At 50.2% G+C, this 19524-nt stretch overlaps 1 protein-coding gene and 1 long non-coding RNA gene across 9 annotated transcripts in view; one reads left to right on the top strand and one right to left on the bottom strand.

Annotated features, from left to right (window-relative positions):
• Positions 1 to 19524, bottom strand: part of URB1 (URB1 ribosome biogenesis homolog) — an 81483-nt gene that overhangs the window by 7458 nt on the left and 54501 nt on the right. For 4 of the 8 annotated variants that reach the window (XM_047874349.1, XM_047874352.1, XM_047874354.1 and 1 more), the window contains 10 exons: positions 19136 to 19238; positions 9356 to 9516; positions 8698 to 8809; positions 7665 to 7771; positions 7017 to 7160; positions 5799 to 5908; positions 5212 to 5409; positions 3796 to 4037; positions 2773 to 3369; positions 948 to 1730 (listed from right to left, as the gene is read on the bottom strand). In XM_047874349.1, the coding sequence (XP_047730305.1) occupies positions 1552 to 1730; positions 2773 to 3369; positions 3796 to 4037; positions 5212 to 5409; positions 5799 to 5908; positions 7017 to 7160; positions 7665 to 7771; positions 8698 to 8809; positions 9356 to 9516; positions 19136 to 19238 (1953 nt within the window). In that variant the 3' untranslated portion in view covers positions 948 to 1551. Of the gene's footprint in view, positions 1 to 947; positions 1731 to 2772; positions 3370 to 3795; positions 4038 to 5211; positions 5410 to 5798; positions 5909 to 7016; positions 7161 to 7664; positions 7772 to 8697; positions 8810 to 9355; positions 9517 to 19135; positions 19239 to 19524 lie in introns of those variants that run through there. The other 4 variants (XR_007155516.1, XR_007155517.1, XM_047874351.1 and 1 more) reach the window with 2 other exon arrangements.
• On the top strand, positions 17242 to 19216 carry LOC125174700 (uncharacterized). Its single transcript, XR_007155518.1, has 3 exons — positions 17242 to 17328; positions 18257 to 18457; positions 19088 to 19216. It is a non-coding gene; the product is annotated as an uncharacterized LOC125174700 (long non-coding RNA).

Genomic DNA, 19524 nt, shown 5'->3' on the forward strand with positions numbered 1-19524 from the left:
ACTGCCGTAGTATTTAGCAACTCTGAGTTCTAAGCTGATTGGAACCTTCTTCAGGGCACCCAGGGAGGGCCTGGGAAGTTCCTTCCCATCCCCCACTGACTCCCACTCTTTCCCAGACAGGGTGGTGCACACCTACCAGGCCAGCTGACTGCGGTCACACTCCTGACCCCCCCCCCCCCACCCCGAAGCCTTTAAAAGACAAAGCCCAAGGGGAGGGGGTCTGCATCAGAATGCTGCCACAGAAAGTCTTTGGGCTGGGAGGATGGGTCCCATCTGGGTGACTTTATGGGACCTCTGGTGTGAGCCCTCTGACGGACTCAGTCCTCCAGCGCCCGACAGCCTGGCCCTGGCAGGGAGACGGCACCCAAGTACAAAGCCCATACAGCCCACTGCCGCCGAGGCGGGCTGACGGTTAATTCCCCAAGTTGACGGCAGACTCGGCCTCGCCTTACTCGGGGGTGGTGGGCTAGAAAGGGAGACGAGGGAGGGGAGGCTCACGAGCTCCAGAGACGCAGCAAAGGGGCGAGAAAGAACACGGGGCTCTTCTAACTTGAACCTAAAAGCAGGATTCTGACATGGGAAATGTTCTCAGAAAACGCTGTTGCGAGTGTTGTGTCAGGGGGCGGGGGGATGGGCAGAGGGGAGGGTCCACCCCCTGCTTTCTAGACAATGAGCCCATAAGTGGTAAAGGGACTGGAGGCAGACAGGCGTCACTCGTATCTTGGTTAAAACGTGAGGTCGTTAAGAACAACCGGGGGCCACGGCGTGCGGGAGGGAGGCGGGCACACGCCGAGCTCCAAGCGCCCAGGCTCCACAACCCCACTGGGTTTGCCAGCCGCTGTGCCAGTTGCTATAGGAAGGTTAAGAGTCAGGTGCTGACCCTCTACGACGCAGGCTGCTGTGAAATGAAACGGCCTATTACCATCCACAAGCAAAACACAAAAGCGTAACAAAAATAGACATTTATTAACAAGTTACAGAATCCCAAATCCTCCCTTTGAAACAATTAAAAAAAAAATTACAGGCTTTCTTCCCAAGACAGAGATCAAATCACTTTTGTACTATAAGGATTTAGCATAATACCCTTTTATTTACTAAAATAATTAACACTCAAGAAGTTGTACACATCTGTTAGACTTCACCGGAAAGAAAAGCTGAAGCACCTCTCCTCATGCTCCTTTATCTGACGCCTTCCATTCTTGGACCCTTTAGCTTTAATATCCACAAATCCCTTCAGTGCTCAGAAGCGTTACCTCAACTTGAGGTATTTTCTTTGAAGAGCACTGAAGCCAAGAGGAAGGGTCCTCCCCGTGTGAACACTGAATGGGCCTGTGGGCCGGAAGCACCCAGGCCTGCTTCGGCTTTGACCGCTTTGTGCGCGCAGTCCCCCGGAGCTTATCATTCATCGTTGAGTTAAACAAAGCCAACTTCGCCTGTCAGGAAACGGAGTTAACGTTGACGGAACTTGTCATTATACGTGCTTTCCACGGAAACCCTCGACTCAACTAACCTTCTAGAACCTGGTGCCAGAAGGCGCCGGAGGGCAGGGCGTCAAGCGTTGGGGACCAAGGCGGCGATGTCCTTGCAGAGCATGACGACAGCCTCGTCACCCGTTGGCGCGTCCTCTGTGGCGTCACGGATCATCTGGATGTGGGTTAGGAGGGTGTCTGGCCGCTGAGCCCCCAGCCAGACATCCTTAATGTACAGAGACACCAGGAACGCTGCGGAGGCTGAGGAAGAGGGCAACAAGGCCATCAGGGCACAAAGGTACTCCGCTGGAAAACAAGTCACCCCACCCACACGCCTGGGGGCATGGGAGCTTTGCTCGGTACCCAAGTAAACGGTGCCACGTGCCTCTGGCAACAGGAGGTGAGCAGGTGTTCAAAACAAATTAATTTTGCTTAAATTTGGGGTTAATCTTTTTTCTTTTAAAAAAATTCATCTATTTGATCAATGTGTGTGAAATGGAAAAAAAAGTTACTACAAGCCAAGTTTCTTCTTGGTCCTGACCACCCGTGCTGAGAACCAGAACCGTGGTTTGAGAAGAGGTTCCAAGGATCCCTTCACACCATTTCATCAATAGCATGGGCCAGAGGACAGGGTTTCCCAGGCACAGACTCAACTCCCTGACGGCATCCAGATGAGAGAAGAGGTCACTCCCAGGGTGAGTTCACCTGCCTCGGCTGCTGGCCCATCTCTCTTTCCTGGTCCCCTTACATCCCTCCGTGAAAGGAACAACCCTCTCAGATGGAGGAGGCCACGTGTACATGGTCAGCCTCCCTCTGTTCTCCTTAGCCTTTTAAGCCTTTGCTGCTGGTTCATTCATTCGTTCCTGCACTTAATCCCTCACTAAGCACCTGCTAAGTGCCAAGCACATAAACTGTGTGTGTATTTTCGTGCTTGTGCACATATATGCAAATCCACACACACACACACACACACACACACACACACACACACACATATCCATCCGCACTGCTGTGAAGCATAATCTTCACTTGAGTAACGGCTGAAATGTAGCAAAGCCGCTGCTGTGCAGTGGTTCTGAGGGGCACTCGCTTCTCCACTGCAAACACAATCGTCACTGGCACTTGACCAGAGAGCAGAGGCTTCCTCCCTGCCCGCTCACGGCCCCATGGCAAACTGGGTTTGGGTTGGGCCCCATCCATACTTCATCAAGGGTCCCCGACAGGCTCTAAGGACTGGGAGTTGCTCTGGACCCCGCACCCGTTGGTGCATTCCTTCAGCCTCTGACGAGCGAACCAGCCTCACCTCGGGTGGCTTCGTCCTTCTCCTTCAGAGACGAGAGGCAGAGGGTCTCGACCGCCGGGCGGAAGGCGCTCCCCGCCGGGCCCTGGGCCGCCAGCTGCAGCATGACCGTGTTGAAGAGGCAGGCCACGCTCTGCGCGGGGCCCACCAGCTGCTCGGCGCTGCAGGACTGGCTGTACAGCCTGAAGATGCTACTTCTCACAGCACGGTCCCCAAGAAGCTCTGCCATGACCACCGGCTGTGGCAAGATGTGGCTCTTCAGCCAGCCAAGGAGTCCCAAAGCCTCTGCCCTGCCGGGCGGGTGCTCGGCCACCGACCGCAGCACCCAGCTGACCGCCAGGGAGGCGGCGGCACACGCGAGGCCCGGGGCCTCGCTCTCAGGGGCAGCTCCGTCCACGGGGCCCCGAGCGCAGTCAGGGCCAGGGAACGCGGGCCCCCAGTGGGTCAGTATGGACCTCAAGAGGCCCTTGCACGTCTCCAAGGTGGACGCCTGCGGCTCAGGGTCGGCCGTCTCCTCCTCCTCCCCAGGCCTCCTCTTTCGGCCCCGTGGGCCTTTAGCTTGGGCTGGCACGGCAGGCTTGTTCTTATCCTTGCACATTTCTGTTGTACACGGAGAGGAAGGCAGTGAGACCGACGCCCCCGTCCCCACGCAGCTCCAGGTGGCGGGCGGGTGCCGCAAGGGCGGCCTACAGGTCCCGAGGGCTCGGCCCCAACAGGACACGTTCCTACGCCTGGAGCACGGCGAGTGCTCCACGTGGGCCTGTGACGGTCCCCGCTGCCGTCACGATGAACCCGCTTCATCCTCACCACCGCCCCTCCCCCTCATGGCGAGCACCGGCCATGGCAGAGCCAGAGCTCAAAGCCAGGCCTCCCCAGCAACCTCTGCAGGGCTGCGAGGACGGGTGTGCCCTGTTCCTAAGCCCCGACAGCTTCGGAAATGCTGCTCAGAGAGGCAAACCGCTGGGTGCTCGGTGGGGAGCTGGGCACAGTCTGGGGAACGCCAGACAGTCGGGTCCCGACACTCACTCAGCAGCTCCTTGACTTGGTATTTCTCAATGGCTGCTCTCAGGTCGTCCTGGAGCCTGGCATCTCTCTCGATGAGGCTCCACTTGTGCAGGAGGATGAGGACATCCTTGGTGGACAGCACTGTCTCGTTCACTGTGAAGCGGTTCATGTCCTTGAAGGCCTGCATGACGGTGGCCCGGTACCTCAGCACGGACTCGAGCGCCCCAAAGAAGCCGGTCAGCTGGGCGGGGGCCAAGGTCGGCCTGTCGGGAGCCAACGTCGCAGACTGAGCCCAAGCTGCCTCCTCATCCCATAGCCCAGGACGGGGGTGGCTGGGCAACGCCCAGAGGGTCAAATGGCCCACCCACCGCCGGAGTGTGCCTTTACAACACACAGGGAGCATGGAACCAGCACCACGAACAGGAGAGAGCAAGCCACGGCAGGGGAGGCACAGTGGAGACTGGAGTCCGACCTCCATGCTGGAGGAACAGAAATCTCTGGGAAACCACGGCTGACCAGGGAGAGTGAGGTGGAGAGAGTGTGAGCGTCTGGGCACCAGCCACCTGACACAACACTGTGGGACAGTGGGCTCCCTGTGCCTCACGGCCTCTCAGACTCAGCCCCATCCGTGGTCCAACCCGACGATGGGCACCGGTAAGAAATACGTTCTGAACCCCAGGGAATTTAAAATACGATAGCACCTGCTCCACGCGATTTTAGAATTATTTCAAATTGCCATCGGTTCTCAAAAACCAACCTGTCTTTCAACGACCCCGAAGTAAGAAACAGGTCTGTCAGCACTGACTTAACAACTTAATTCAAAACAACCTAAGACCAAATGCCCTGTCCTCTATCCAGAAAGTTTTCACTCTGAGATTATAATCCATTTGTGATCAATCTTCTGGTTCCAATTAGCACACCTCTGTTCCTTAGTCAGAACTCTGAGTGCACAGACTCTATTTTCTCTAAGACGGTGGGATCTGAGGAGAGTGTAGCTCTCTGAGGAAACCAGGAGGATTCTTCTAAGAGGTCATATGAAAATACTGAAATTTTCAAGAAGATTCTGGGATAAGTGAATCTGTGCAGGCTAACGAAGGCAGAAGCAAGTCTGGGAACACACTTTCTTAAGGTGATGGAAAATATGTTCTTTCTACAAAATACACGAGTGCTTGAATCAAAATATCAAGGGAGTTGTTTGTCTGCTAAAAGCCATCTGGTATGACAGGTTTTAGGTGTTTAGAGTGTTAAGTTCTCGGCGTCTTGAAAGGAGCCTCATAAAGTTGAAGTAGAAAAGCAGAAACAGCTAAGAGGTTTCCTGACGTCACCCACAACTGACAGCAGCCGTGTGGCTCAGCCCTGTGAAGCTGTGACCAAGGGGACCGCTGAGCGGTGATGTCCACAGGTGACACGGTCACGCCTGGCGGGCAGGGGGCTTACCTCAGGTGCTTTGTGAGCACAATGAGAACATACAGGAACTCGTTGACCAGGTGCAGGGCGAGCAGCTTCGGGGGCTCCTGGGACCCTGGCTTGCGAGGAGGCGGGCCCTCAGACTCCACTCCCTTGTCCCCCAGGTTGGTCACCCACAGTGTGTGCAGCAAGGAGATTATGTTGGACAGGAGCTGCGTCTCCAGAAACCTGAAACCAAATACGGAACGCTCACTGCCACGTCCTCTCCTCTCAGCGACCTCGGCTGGAGCAGGGGTGGGGGGCACCTCGGGACACACTTATGCCCGCAGTGGCAGCGCCTGGTGGTGGGTGGCAGGCTATCCCTTCTCGCAGCGATTCCTTCTGCTCACCCCCCACCACAGCCCCCAAAGTCACAGCATCCACATGAAAATGGGGAGCCTGCCCTCCAAATGCTGCAACCCAGGGTGGGGCCCCGATTCTCCTTCCTAGTGGGCAACCACTAGACGGGACGGACTGTTCGGCACGTTTCCAGTCACCACTAAAGCCAGCAGTAAACTCCACGGTCTCCACCCCACCCTCTCCCCACTCGACACGCTGCTCACACATGAGGCGCTTACTTGCTCTCAAGGATGTGTAAAACCCACGTTAAAAGGCTATAGTCCCGTAGGATCTCGTAGGCAGACTGGGCATCCCGGGCAGCGTTCTGTAGAATTTCCAGAATCCAAATCTGAAAACCCAAAATGAAGAGTTATTTCTCAGTAGGGAAACCGAACTTACTTGGTGAAAGGAACAACTTAACGTAACGGTATGTCGTATCCATTTCCGGGCGCTGGCCGCACAAGATGCTGGCTCTGCCGCATAAGTGGTGGCCGTGGCCGGCCAGAGGACACAGACGTCCACAGCAAGTGCCAGGCACTGGGGCTGACCGCCCCTGCTAACCCGTCGTAAGGAACCAACCCACAGGCACAAAGACACGGCTCGGAAAGCACATGGCCCAGTGTGAGCCTGGCAGGGGATGTGGACCCATTTCTAGGCCAGACAGCTGGCGGCCCATTTTGTCCCTTCAGTTTTAGCATCTGGAAGGGAGGACATAAGAATGGGGCCGCCCCTGGAGCTGTGAAGTGGGTATCTTCTCATTCTCCCTCATCAGGAGAAGTAACTATCATACCCAGACTCCAGTTTCTTCCAGCGTGTTTCTTGCTACTGACTTGCTCCTATCTATACAGGTTTTATATCCGGTCAGACACAAAAGCTGACGGGGCTGGAAGTTAATCCAGATACTGAAAACTCTACCTACTTACTCCCTCCAGCCACCCAGGGCATTGAGGGGACGGACACACGGACACACACACACACACACACACGCTCTCGGTTGAAGGGATTCCCCTCCTTGGTTGCAAGACTGTCGGCTTCAACTCCCGACTCTTGTTTCCTAGCTGAGTTTCGAGAACCTACAGCTTCTGTGCGTTTAGTGAAATACTGGTGGCTCAAAAAGGTCTCCGCAAAAGCACGTCAGTCATTTATGGGGGTAATTTGTTGCTAGGCTTCGTAGCCAGCTCCAAAGGTTCATGATCACTGTTTTGGCTCTGCCCTCTGCACAGACCTCACCACCAGGAGAGGGCACGGGAGAGGAGCCACAAGGAACAGCATTTCAACAGGGAACGGCAGCAGCGAGTGCCAGCCTTTTTCCCTCATGGGAAGTCAGCTTAATGTCACATGAGTCGGCTGGTCACATCCAGGTTGGGATTAGAATTCACACGGGTCTGACTTCCAAATAAAAGCGTGAACAAAAGCACGGACCTTTCATTCTCAAACAGACCGCGGTGCCCGCCTACCTGTGCCTCGTCGTCACACAGGGGGCTGCTGAAGAAGGCCAGGATGGTGTGGAAGACCCCTCGCCGGGCGTAGAGCTCGTAGCAGTGTTTGTCCCGCATCCCCTGCCGCAGGATCCCGAACACCCATTCCTGTTCTGTCTTTTGCTGTGACCCAGGAGAAACGGGAAACTACTGTTACGCAAGTGAAAGACGGCTCTTCCGACCCCACTATTTTCAAGTGGAGGCAACGGAAGCAGCCATGGCAGCAAACAGTCTGTCTATTTCTGATTATGTGATCAGAATCCCTCAACACCCGATTCGGTTCCTTCGGATCAGAAGGAAAGGAGCGGGTCAAGTTCACACACTGCACTGTGTCCACTCGAGCAGGTGTCCTACAAAAGCACATTTAATGCTTAACCCGGCCAAGAAAATACGAGAACGCCACACAGCTTAGGCCTCAGAAGTTTTTTAAGGTGTGAGAAGCCACCTAAAACTTAACGCGTGGAGTGAAAAGCATTTCTACGAGCACGACCACGTGATCTTCCTGCTCCAACACAGCTCGCGCAGCCATGCCACCAACCGTGCCGAGCAAGGCGAGGAAGGACAGCAGTGGCTGCAAGTCCAAAAGAGGAGTCTTCTGGGGGCCCCCGGGGACTTGAGAAGCATTACCTCAAAGTCTGAGCTGAAGAAGAACTGGTAGAAGCCTGGAACCTTGTTCATATTCAAGTACTCGTGTGACAGCAGGAACTTGCTGATCTTCAGGTACATGTGTTCCTCTGAGGACAAAGGCAGACAGTGGCTTCCAGCAGGCACCAGCGGGACCCTCGTGCTCTGCTGGAGTTGGGGAACGGGATCTGGGGGGGCAGACATCAATCCCTTCCCCCCGGGGAGCTTTTGCATCCTTATCCAGGTTAGCAGCTCTCGAGAATCAGGCTGCAATAAGGCACCTTAGTTCTGTGCTGCGTGCAGACTTTGGCTCACGGTTCCGAGACTGCAAGCTGCCCCTCCCCAGCCAGCGGCCCACTGCGCAAGCTCCAACCAGCTGGTCCGCAGAGTGGAACCTGGTTACACAGATGGCTGACACCCAGCCCCGTCGGCCTCCAACTGAAGGTCACTGTCACAGCACAGGAGGCTCAGACACCCCCGGGGCACTTGGCTCTGGAACGCAACGAGGCCGATGGGGACAGATGCTTCCTCCCCCTCGATCGCCACCTCCAACCTGTCCAAACGCCTGGGTCCTCGGAGCTACCCCGTGCCCACTGCTGCTTATGCCCCTGACCCTGACATGAGGTCTGAGAGGGTGCACTGGACAGAAGGCCAAGACCAGCCACCATGGCCTCTGCTAAGATATTTTCTCGGAACAGTCTTTTTCTTTAGAGTCTACAAATGACCAATTACTCGCTTTCATCCAGTAACTTCTAAGGAGAAGAAAAAATATACAGGAGTAAACGAACACTAGATCTGAATTCTAACAGCTGAATTGACTACAGATGAATTGTGGGGCCTCGGACAAGCTATGTGACCATGGGGGCTCCAGGCGGGGGGCTGCTTCCCCATTTGAATACGACCGTGCCACTGGATGACCCGGACACGTCCCTTCTCACACGTGTGATGGACCACGCCTGCGGGACTGACGCCGACAAGTGGACGTGATCAGTCTCGACATTTCAACCTCACCCCGACCTAGTCCTACCAGCAGTACCTGGTTTCAAAATCTGCAGGGCTGCTTTGGCAATGAAGAGAGTCAAGGTAAAGGTGAGTCTCATGTTCTGAGTTCGGATCCCATTCCGGACTACATCCAACAGGTAAAGTAGCTTAAAACCAGGAAAGAAGGGGAAAAAAAAAAGAATTTTCAGAACAGCTGTGATCAGCCTCGACTCATGCAGCTTAAACCACAGCTTTGCCGGGTGGCCTGCTCCTCACATCCCAGGATGCACATAAAGGCAACGTCCCTGCTCACTGCCATCTTAAGAGTGCTTCTGCTGTCCCTTGAGGAGCCAGGCAGGTGCACACGGGCGGAGAGAACCCTGGCTTCACACCCCAACAACCCAGTCTGTTCCTGTTCCCCGCCACCTTGGGGCACACGCTTTTGAGCCTCAGTGCGTCCTGGGTAACAGCTGCCTCAGCCACAGCCCAGGCCAAAGAAACCAAACTGCTCTGCCCACCTCCGCACAAGAAGACTGTTGAAAGGGGAGAGCTTTCTCAATCTCCCCGAAGTTGAGAACCAGAGGCAACCCCCAGCATCATCACTCCCTGAAGGGGAACGGACCTCGGCTCCTTATCAGACAACACGCTTCTGTGTTACACAGAAGGCCTTCTACCGGATGCGGGGGAGAACCGGCTCCCTGAAGCGCACTCACCTGGGGCTGCTCTCGGAACCGTGCCCCCTCCAGCTGCGAGTAGTAGGCCGCCAGGACGTAGTAGGCTGCAGCTCGCATCTGGGGGTCATAGCTGCTGAGGGCCGCGACGGTTAGGCCCAGAGAATTGGAGTCCAAAAATTTTCGACAATCTACCACAAATTCTATGGGAAATAAAATAGAGCATTAAATACACACACACACACACACACACACACACACACACAATCACAATGCTTGTGCAACACGGACAATTAAATTTCCTTTTGCGTTCTGCCATCATCAGCAACAAGTGCTAGCTAGACACAAGAAATACAGGTCTCTCCAGCCCCCCTTAGCTTCTGCTGAAGTTGGACAAAAGCCTGTCTTCCCTTCTATGACAAGAAGCTATATTTTCAACTTCTAAAATGCTTATAAATCCCAATCAGGACTATTTCATTACTTCTCACAACATTCAACGAGCCAGAGAAGAACGGAGGTGCCAAGCAGACCCGAGACATGAGATCCGAGCATGCTGGTGACCTGGGGGACACGATTGCGGGGCCAGCAGAGAAAACCAGCTCCCCGTTTCCACCTTGTTCAGTCTGCAGCATCTGAGTTCCCAGCTCCAAAGACCACTAAGGAAAATACCAAAGGCAGGGAAGCTGGGAAATTCAGCCAGTGCAAACCAGTCTAACCTGGCCCAACGATTCTATGAAGGATTAACTTATATGCATTCTGCAACCCTAGTCCTTCCTTTAAGCAAACCACGAAAATCTCACAGAAGAGAGGCTCACCACACTGAGCAAAAGTTAGAGTCTAAAGAGTTTGCTAGCTGATATCCATCTGTTAGATGTGAGGCCTTGTAAAAACCCATAATCACGTCAGGAAATGTGACCAAGCGGGAAGGTCAGATATACAAGGGGACCCCAAGGACCACAACTTAAAGGGCTTGGTTACCAATAACAAAATTCAGGACGCTTTAAACCCTCTTTAACAAAGACCCAGGCCCTTTTACAACATAAATACTGTCGTAAGTTAGAAGATAAAACCTGTGAAGAAAAACCATTGGACAGAGATGGGTCACCGTGTTTAAAAATGATGACGCAGGGTTTGGTCATGATCATCACCCATGCAGATGTTCTTTAGGCTGAGGCACCGGTGATGCAGTTAAATGAGGCACTAAATACAAACCAAGTGAAAAGAATACCCAGAAACCAAGTGAAATGTGCAATCTTGGAACATACTGTCTATTGATAAAAGATACACCACTAATGATGTTTTTAAAAAGCCAAGCTTTTTTTTTTTCTTCTTTTCCCGAAGTGAGACTTTTAAAAGGGTAATTTTGGCAATTTAAAAACGTTAAGCATGAACAGTAAGAGAAAAACTACCAATCAGCTACTCCTCTGTACTGTAATCCAAACAGCTACACGCATGGGCACGCGATGGTCCCCAATGAGTGGCTGCCCAAAGGTGCTGAAATCACTTTAAACCATAAAGTGCCCTTGTCCCTCGGAAGTAGCACAGCTCCTTGTAACTTCCACCAGCACTGCCCCCCACCCCCACTGCCGCCCCGCGAAGGGCAACCAATGGCTGCGTGGATGCTTCCACACAGCCCCCTTCCTCTTTCTCAATGTTTACGCCGCCTCAAGGGAGAACCAGGATTTCCACTTCCAGCCGAAAGTGGCAGAAACCGGATTCCCCTGTCCACCTGAAGCGACTAAAAAACCAGACTGAACAAATAAAACAAGGATTTTTAAGACACTGGACATGAAGCGATAAAGGAGAGCAATCTCCAAGAGTGAAAATGAACAGGATGAACCTTCCGAGAGTCCCAGCTTGCAGCCTGGAGGCTTCTAGGCTGAGACTGGAGAGCTCGGAGTTGTGCGAGATGGAGCAGGAGGCCTGGGAGGCCAAGGTGGCCAGATGTCACAAGGGAGAGTCCCAGAGAAGAGAGTTCCACGGAGAGAGCACCAGGCTCTTTGGCCGAGTGCCCCGCCCCGGCAAGAGTGTACGAGGAAGCTACCGAGGCTGAGGACAAAAGACAACCCCAGGCTCACACCTGCCTGGACATGGGTCCTGTCCCACCAGCCAGGGTGAAACCCTCACATTCACCGGGAGAGGGCACACTGCTTAGCAGGGTGTTTCTTCAGTGGTGAGGTGAAGTCTGTCTGTCCTGGACTAAAATGCTGCTTTGGTCCTACCTAACAGAGATTCAAAGCAAGGCTGGAAGGATCAAATCATGTCTAAGCAGCTCAAATGTGTCCTAGAACAAAGCTCAAGAACATTCACAGGAATACGAACATATCCAGCAGCAGGGCGCCTGAGCGGCTCAGTTGGTTAAGCATCTGATTCTTAATTTCAGCTCGGGTCAAGATCTCAGTTTATGAGTTTGAGCCCCACTTGGAATTCCTCTTTCCCTCTCTCTCTCTCTCTGTGCCTCCCCAGCTTCCGTGCATGTGTGTGTGCGTATTCTCAAAATAAATCAATAAACTTAAAAAAATAAAAAATATCCAGCACCAAATAAGGTAAAATTCATAGTGTCTGCTTTACACTAAAAAATTATCAGACATTCAAACAAGAAGGGATATAGCCCATTAGAAAAATCCACCATTTGAAGATGACTCAGATAGGACAAAGGTAACAGAACTAGAATTCTAGTGTAACTAATATAACTATATTCTACGTGTACAAGGAGCTAGAGACAATACTGAAAATGTTAACTAGACACATGGAAGCTAATAAAAACCCAAACCAAGGTTCCAAAGATGAAAATTAAAATGTCAGAGATGAAAAATGCACTGAAGGAGATTATTAACAGATTAGACATTACAGAAAAAGAGATTAATGAACTCTAAGACAGCAACAGAAATGATCCAAATTGAAACACACAGAAAAAAAAAAATTTTAAACCAGGAACAGAACATCAGTGAGCTGTGGGATCATTTTCAAGTGGGCTAATATATGTGTAGTTGAAGTCCTGAAAAGTTGGAAGAAACAATGGCCAAAGTTTTTCCAAATTTGACAAGAACTATAAACCTACAGAGCCAAGCTCACTGAATACCCCAACTACAAGAAACATAAAGAAAGTCACAAAAAAGCACGTAATTAAACTGCTTGAAACCAATAATATGAAAATCTTCAAAGCAGTCACACAACATATACAGAAACAAAAGTAGGAACGACAGCTGGTTGCTTGTTAGAAACAATGCAATCCAAAAATCAGGTGGCATCATCTTTCAAGTACGGTAAGAAAAAAAACCTGTCAGTCTAGAATTTTATACCCCATGAAAACCTTTTAAAAGTTAAGGTTTTTTTCCTATGAAAAACCTGAAAGAACTGATTAGCAGACATGAATGAGCAGAATTCTTTTTTGAGAGAGAGAGAGAGACAGACAGACAGACAGACTGCGCAATCGGGGCAGGAGAGACAGAGAGAATCTTAAACAGGTCCCATGCTCATTGTAGAGAGAGCCCGATTCCACAATGTTGGGACCATGACCTAAGCTGAAAATCAAAGAGTCAGCCACTCAACTGACTGAATCATCCAGGTGCCCCTCTTTTTTATTGATTTTATTTACTGTGTGAGAGAGAGAAAGAGTACAAGCAGGGGAAAGGCAGAAAGAGAGGGAGAGAGAATCCCAAGCGGGCTCTGTGCTATCAGGGATTTAATTTCACAAACCATGAGATCATGACTTGAGCCGAGATTAAGAGTCAGACACCCAATTGACTGAGTCACCCGCACCCCTCAACTACAAGAGCTCTTTTTTTTTTTTAACTTTTTGAGGGGGGAGGGGCAGAAAGAGAGGGAGACACAAAATCTGAAGCAGTCTCCAGTATCAACACAGAGCCCGATGTGAGGCCTGAATTTACAGACTGCGAGATCATGACCTGAGCTGAAGTTGGACGCTTAACCGACTGAGCCACCCAGGCGCCCCTGAAACTACAAGAACTCTTAAAGGAAGTACTTCAGGCAGAAGCAAGGAGATAGGAATCTGAGTCTACACAAAGGAATGAAGAGAACCAGAAATGGCAACTGTAAAATGGTAAATATAAGACATTTAAATCTCTTTAAAAGGTAACCGACGATCTGAAGCAAAAACAACAACATATTGTGGGTGTCACAGCACACAGGAGTAAAATGTATGGTAAGAACAGCACGGAAAACCAGGAGGGGCAGGGATGGATTAATACTGTTGTACGGTGCTTCTACCATCCACAGAGTGGTATATAATCCCATTTGAAAGTGAACTGCAATAAACTGAAGGGGAGTACTACACATCCTAAAGTAACACACCCACACACACACACACACACGTGCACTGTAGCTAAAAGCCAACAAAGAAAACAACACAGAATCGGACCAATAATCACACTAAATGTAAAGGGTGTACACATTCCAACTAAAAGGTAGAGATGGTCAGACTGGATTTCAAAAAGGCAGAGCCCAAATCCATGTGTCAACAGGAAACCACTTTTAATACCAACATGCAGATTACAAGTAAAAGGATGAAAAAAGAATAATGGGAAGCCTCTTGGGCTCCAAGAGTGTGCAGACTAAATTTTATCATTTCTAACAAGTGACTAGTTTTGATGAGGAGGGAAAACTCAAAAAGCTTTAAAAAAAACATCCAACTGTGGGATAGCATACTGTTTCGGGAAAGACGAGATGTGTTAAGATACAGCTACACACCTCCATAACCAACACACATAAATGGAATATATATGAGACCGAGAACAGTCTAAACATTTAATATCACGCTCACTGAAAACAGCTAGTACTCAGCGGGCTAGGGTATTTTTAATAATCAGCGACATTCTCTAAGACAAATGGACTTTCCACGTGTCCATGAGGAAAAGTCAATTTCACGTCTGCCGTCATCTGCTGTTTCAAGAAGTCCTGGCTTTGTAACATTTAAGGAAAAGAGCTGCCGTGGGGGTGCAGAAAGTATAATAGGCTATTAAAAAAACGGTTATAAACACCACTCTGTTTCAGGGCCCTGCAAACAGCAATTTGGCCTTGCGATAACAGATCTTCAGATGCTACCTGAAGATTAAAGATTCAACCAGGCTCAACCAGCATGGCTCTCAAGGATTAAAATAAAAAGCAGCCCCTCTTTTGTGGGCTTCAGTGGTGGTATTATGGAGCTGCCAGGCTCCTCCTGACGCCTCCTTCTACACCACTTCCCTCCGAGGCGGCCTGGCAGGTGAGAGAGGAGTCCACGGGGCCTGTGTCCCCGTGGTCTGGTGACGAGGCTCAGAGAGCTGCACACCGGCCTCCCTGTTTGGCGGCACACGTGATTTAGGAGCTGAAGATCTCAGCCCAGTTCTGTTGAGGACAAGAATTCACTGTGGAAAAAGCATCTGTCACTGTCATTGCTAACAGCCCTGGCTGACCCTGTTTCTCAGCCAAGGACTCAAAGCAGGGAAGCAGTAAGGTTAAGAAAACAGGTTCCCCTTTTTAGCAAAAGGCTGAACGGGAGAAGTGAGACTGTAGTTTCTCTGAAGTCTGGCAGTCACGCTTAAAAACTAATCACATGCCCAATTTAGGATCGCAAGACGTTAGCAACACTTGGACCCAGGTGTCACTGCAGGAAGTAACAACATTTTGTTGAGAGCTTTCTGTGCTACGCACAGTATGAAGGACTCACAAGCATAATGTGGGGTAAACGGAGCTGAGACAAGAGAACACATAATGCATAAAGTTCAAATACAGGGCCCTGGCTCCTGTTGGGGAGGAAGGGATACTGACTAGGGAGAGCTGCCCACTACGTTCTGCTCCTTGATCCAGCTGGTGATTTCACCAAAACTCCCACCACACACATAGGATTTGTGGTCGTTTCTCTACATCACACTTCAATTAAAGTTCATTTAAAACATTCTTTGTGATGGGGCGCCTGGGTGGCTCAGTCGGTTAAGCGTCCGACTTTGGCTCAGGTCAAGATCTCACAGTTTGTGGGTTCAAGCCCCACGTCGGGCTCTGTGCTGACAGCTCCGAGCCTGGAGCCTGCCTCGGATTCTGTGTCTCCCTCTCTCTCTCTCCACCCCTCCCCTGTTCGCGTGCTCTCTCTCTCAGACATAAATAAACATTAAAAAAAAAAGTTAAAAAACAAAACATTCTTCATGCTTGCTTCACCAGAGCAAAAGCAAAGAGAAAAACACGTGTTAAAAAGAATATGAAAAACAGATTCATGATTTAATTCAACAACAATAAACCTAGCCTACATTGGCCATATGCTGTTCATAGATTTCTGTTCTGTTCAACTCACCATTTTACTGCTAGAAATTTCCCTACAAAGTGGTATGCTTCCTTTTATCAGACGACAAAATTTATTTAAGACATTACGTTTCTACTTTTTGTTCTGGACGATAAGTATTCCTAAGTAAAATTTAATGACCTAATTTTTGTCTGTTTGTTTCTTTTAATATTTTCATTACTTTCATATCTCTATCCACCTCTATACTTTTCAAAATTTTCTGCTTTACTATGAATGACTTTAGTGTAACTGGTATTTTAAGCTACCACAAATCCTTTTTAGGGCAGGCATGTTTTGCAAATCTTCCTACCTGTATCATGCCAATAGAACTTAAAATAGGCTGTGTTTGGAGATTTCCCTAACTTAAAAGCCCACTTCCTAATTAGCTCTCTTCACAAAAGGCCTCCCAGACACTGTCCTCCTGACCCAAAAAGGGCAATCTTCAAGATTCCGAGAAAAACACTGTGTCCTATTTTTAGTACTTTTCTATTAGTGTCGTCCAAGCCTCTGCCTTCTGTCTCTTAAAAGCTCTATTAAGAGACCAAGCAACCGACTAAATGATTTGTTGTAATCCACTCAAGTTACCTCATATTTGCAGACTGTGGAAAATCTATTTTCACATTTGATGAGAAACAGACCTCACCAGTGCTGCCAGGGCAGGGGTGGGGGAAGGAGAGCTTCCGGGCCGCACGCTGGTCCATGTGCCTAGGTTAACCTGCTGCGAAGTCACCGGGAGGGTTAAGATACCCGCTTGCCATTACGGCGATCTGCGGCGGACCTGAAATGCCTGGCTCTCCAGCAGATGAAATCTAGCTCAGCCACAGAACACCACGCCTCCGGAGGCCAGGGCACTACAGCAACCCCAGGGGCCACCAGTGGGAAAGCCCTGAGGAGACCCAGCCCTGTCATCCTGTTGTTAGGAAAGGCAGCACCAATCTGTTCACACTGGAGCATAAAAAGACACCTTTAAATCTTTTCTTTTTTTTTTTAATGTTTATTTTTTGAGAGAGAAAGAGAGAAAAACAGAGCGCAGACAGGGGAGGGGCAGAGAGAGAGAGGAAGACACAGAATCTGAAGCAGGCTCCAGGCTCTGAGCTGCTGGCACAGAGCCTGACACGGGGCTCGAACCCACGAACTGGGAGATTGCGACCTGAGCCGAAGTCACTTAACCAACTGAGCCACCCATGCGCCTCATAAAAAGGCAACTTCAAGCTGAAAAACGAACAGAACGGCACGAATAAGGACACATGGTCTCCTAGTGTACCTAAATCCACGTGGATGTTAAGTTCAGCAGGAAGGAGCCTGGGGTCCCTGCCGGCATCACGCCGGCCACGGCAAAGAGCAGAGACGTGGACCGCGCGCCTCTACCCGCACACCACGCCTGTCCCTGGGCGGCCGTCTGCACAGGCCCGGCTAGAGTCATGACAGGTCTCAAAGAAGCAAGCTGGGCCCAGGAACGCATGCGAGGAACAGGTAACGTGTCCCCGCTAGGAGGAAACAATGGTGAGAGGTCGGGGGGGAAGGAGAGTTTCACCGCACACCCTTTGGCACCGCCTGACTTCTGAACTGTGATTATGACGTCTAATGGTAAAAATTACTTAAATTAGATGTATAATTCTGGGACGATGGAGTTGACGATATTTTTTCTACTTTTACTAGTAAGTACAACTCAAATATACTGGACAGATGTTAAGACGACTCTAAAAGGTGGAAAGGAAGCTGACCAGCTGGGGGACCTCAGGTGAGTTCCCTGTGTTTTCTTTCTGCTTCTGGTGTCCCAGACTTCGAGCTGAAGAAGCCAGCAACTCCAAAAATCAATAGGCACAGACAATACCTGAACAAAAGCCTACTCTTTCTAGTCTCTAGACAAAAGACTAGAAAAGAAGCAGCCTAGCCCGACAGAAAACTCGGTAATAAATAACTGCTCTGCTTCAGCCAAACACCTCACAGAAAGCCGCGGGGCTGGCGCCCACCCGCGCCAGTGAAGGCAAGTGTGGAGCCCGGCCTTCAGCCTGCCAGGCTGTGACACAGAGCCCCAAGTCCCCTGCCGGATTGGCGTCTGTCAGAGGAGGCCTAGATGGAAGTAGGGGGAGGGAGGCAGTAACCAGAGGCCCCTCCTGCCCCCCACTGGGCATCAGAGGCTTGTCAGGGGGAGGCCCAGTGAAGAGCAGTCATGGGCCACTCTAGCCTCTCCAGCCAGGAATACCAATACAAGTGTGATCCATAAATAGGAAAACCGCTAAATTGGACTTGGCCAGAACAAAAAACTTTGGCTCTGTCAAAGACTTTGTGAAGAGGATAAAAAGGTAAGCTACGGATTGGGAGAAAATATTTGTAAACCGCATATGCAATGAAGGATGAGTATCTAGAATATATAAAGAACCCTCAAAACTCAACAGTAAAAAAAAAAAAAAATCCTATTAGAAAATGGGCAAAAGAGGGGCACCTGCGTGACTCAGTCAGTTAAGCGTCTGACTTTGGCTTAGGTCATGATCTCGCGGTCTGTGAGTTCAAGCCCCGCGTCGGGCTCTGTGCTGACAGTTCAGAGCCTGGAGCCTGCTTCGGATTCTGTGTCTCCTTCTCTCTCTGCCCCTCCCCTGCTCATGCTGTCTCTCTCTCTGTCTCAAAAATAAATAAAAACATTAAAAAAAATTTTTTTTTAAAAAAAGAAAATGAGCAAAAGACATGACCTGACATTTCAACAAAGAGGATGTACAGATGGCAGATGAACCACAAGATGCCGGACATCATCAGCCACTAGGAAAATGCACATTAAAACCACAATGGGATATGACACGCTTGTCGCTGACGAAATGTCCCAAACCAACAGAGCTGCCTGACCTGGGAATCAGACCCGTCAGCCCTAGTGGGTATGTGTGCGTATGTCTGCGTTCTGCCTCCTCCCTCCCGTTCACTCACGAAGACTCCCACCCTCAGGCTACTAGACACAAAATACAATTTCAAAAATATACTTAAGCCAAGAAAAAGCCAACCTCGGCAGGCTCTCACTCATTCTCAAGGATAAAATCTGGTGGTACTGGATCACTACCTAGTGAGAATTCAGAAAAGCCTCTTGCTACAGAGTTAGAAAAAGATCAAGCGTGAAGGGACGCTCCCAAACTTTAAAATTATAATTTTTGTTTTTCAAATCACCATATTCAAAACATTCACTGTTACTTTCCTGAAAAGGTGAGAAGGCAGATGAGGATCCTCCTGGGATTAATCACAATCCTCAATTATCACAGTGGGGACTACCATGAGAGACCCGCTCCTCCGGGGGCACCTGGGTGGCCCAGTAGATTGAGTGTCCGACTTCAGCTCAGGCCATGATCTCACGATTTGTGAGTTCCAGCCCCGCATCGGGCTCTGTGCTGATGGCTCAGAGCCTGGAGCCTGCTTCGGATTCTGTGTCTCCCGCTCTCTCTGCCCCTCCCCTGCTCATGCTCACTCACTCTCTCGCTCTCAAAAATAAATAAACATTAAAAAAAATTTTTGTTTAGGAAAGAAGCCCGCTCCTCCAGCCGCGCACCAGAGAAGGCTACAGTTACCTGGCCTGGTCAATTCACTGAAGAGATGCAGGAGAAAGCAGGGGTCATAAAGGCCATCTAGATCCACTGTGCTCCTGTCTTTGAAGATCAGTTCCTGTCCATCCTGAAATAGCCCGAAACAAAAAAAATGTGTGGTTTGGCCTCTTAAACGTAATAGCATGTGAATGCTCACCCACTGTATCTAGAGTTCCAATTATTGTGAATATTCAAAAGCATAAAATAAAATGGCTCCGTAAAAAAACTGCTTCTGCGTGAAATGGATATCGTTGGCTCTGCTTCGAGTTAGCCTTTCTTACGGGGGAAGTTACAAATGAAATACGCACAGCCAGTGCTCATAACTGTTGAAGCTGAGTGACGGGCCAATGGGGGTCCTGTCTTGGTAGCTTTGC

The sequence above is a fragment of the Prionailurus viverrinus genome, chromosome C2 (assembly GCF_022837055.1).
Source record: "Prionailurus viverrinus isolate Anna chromosome C2, UM_Priviv_1.0, whole genome shotgun sequence".
In the NCBI taxonomy this organism is placed as follows: domain Eukaryota; kingdom Metazoa; phylum Chordata; class Mammalia; order Carnivora; family Felidae; genus Prionailurus; species Prionailurus viverrinus.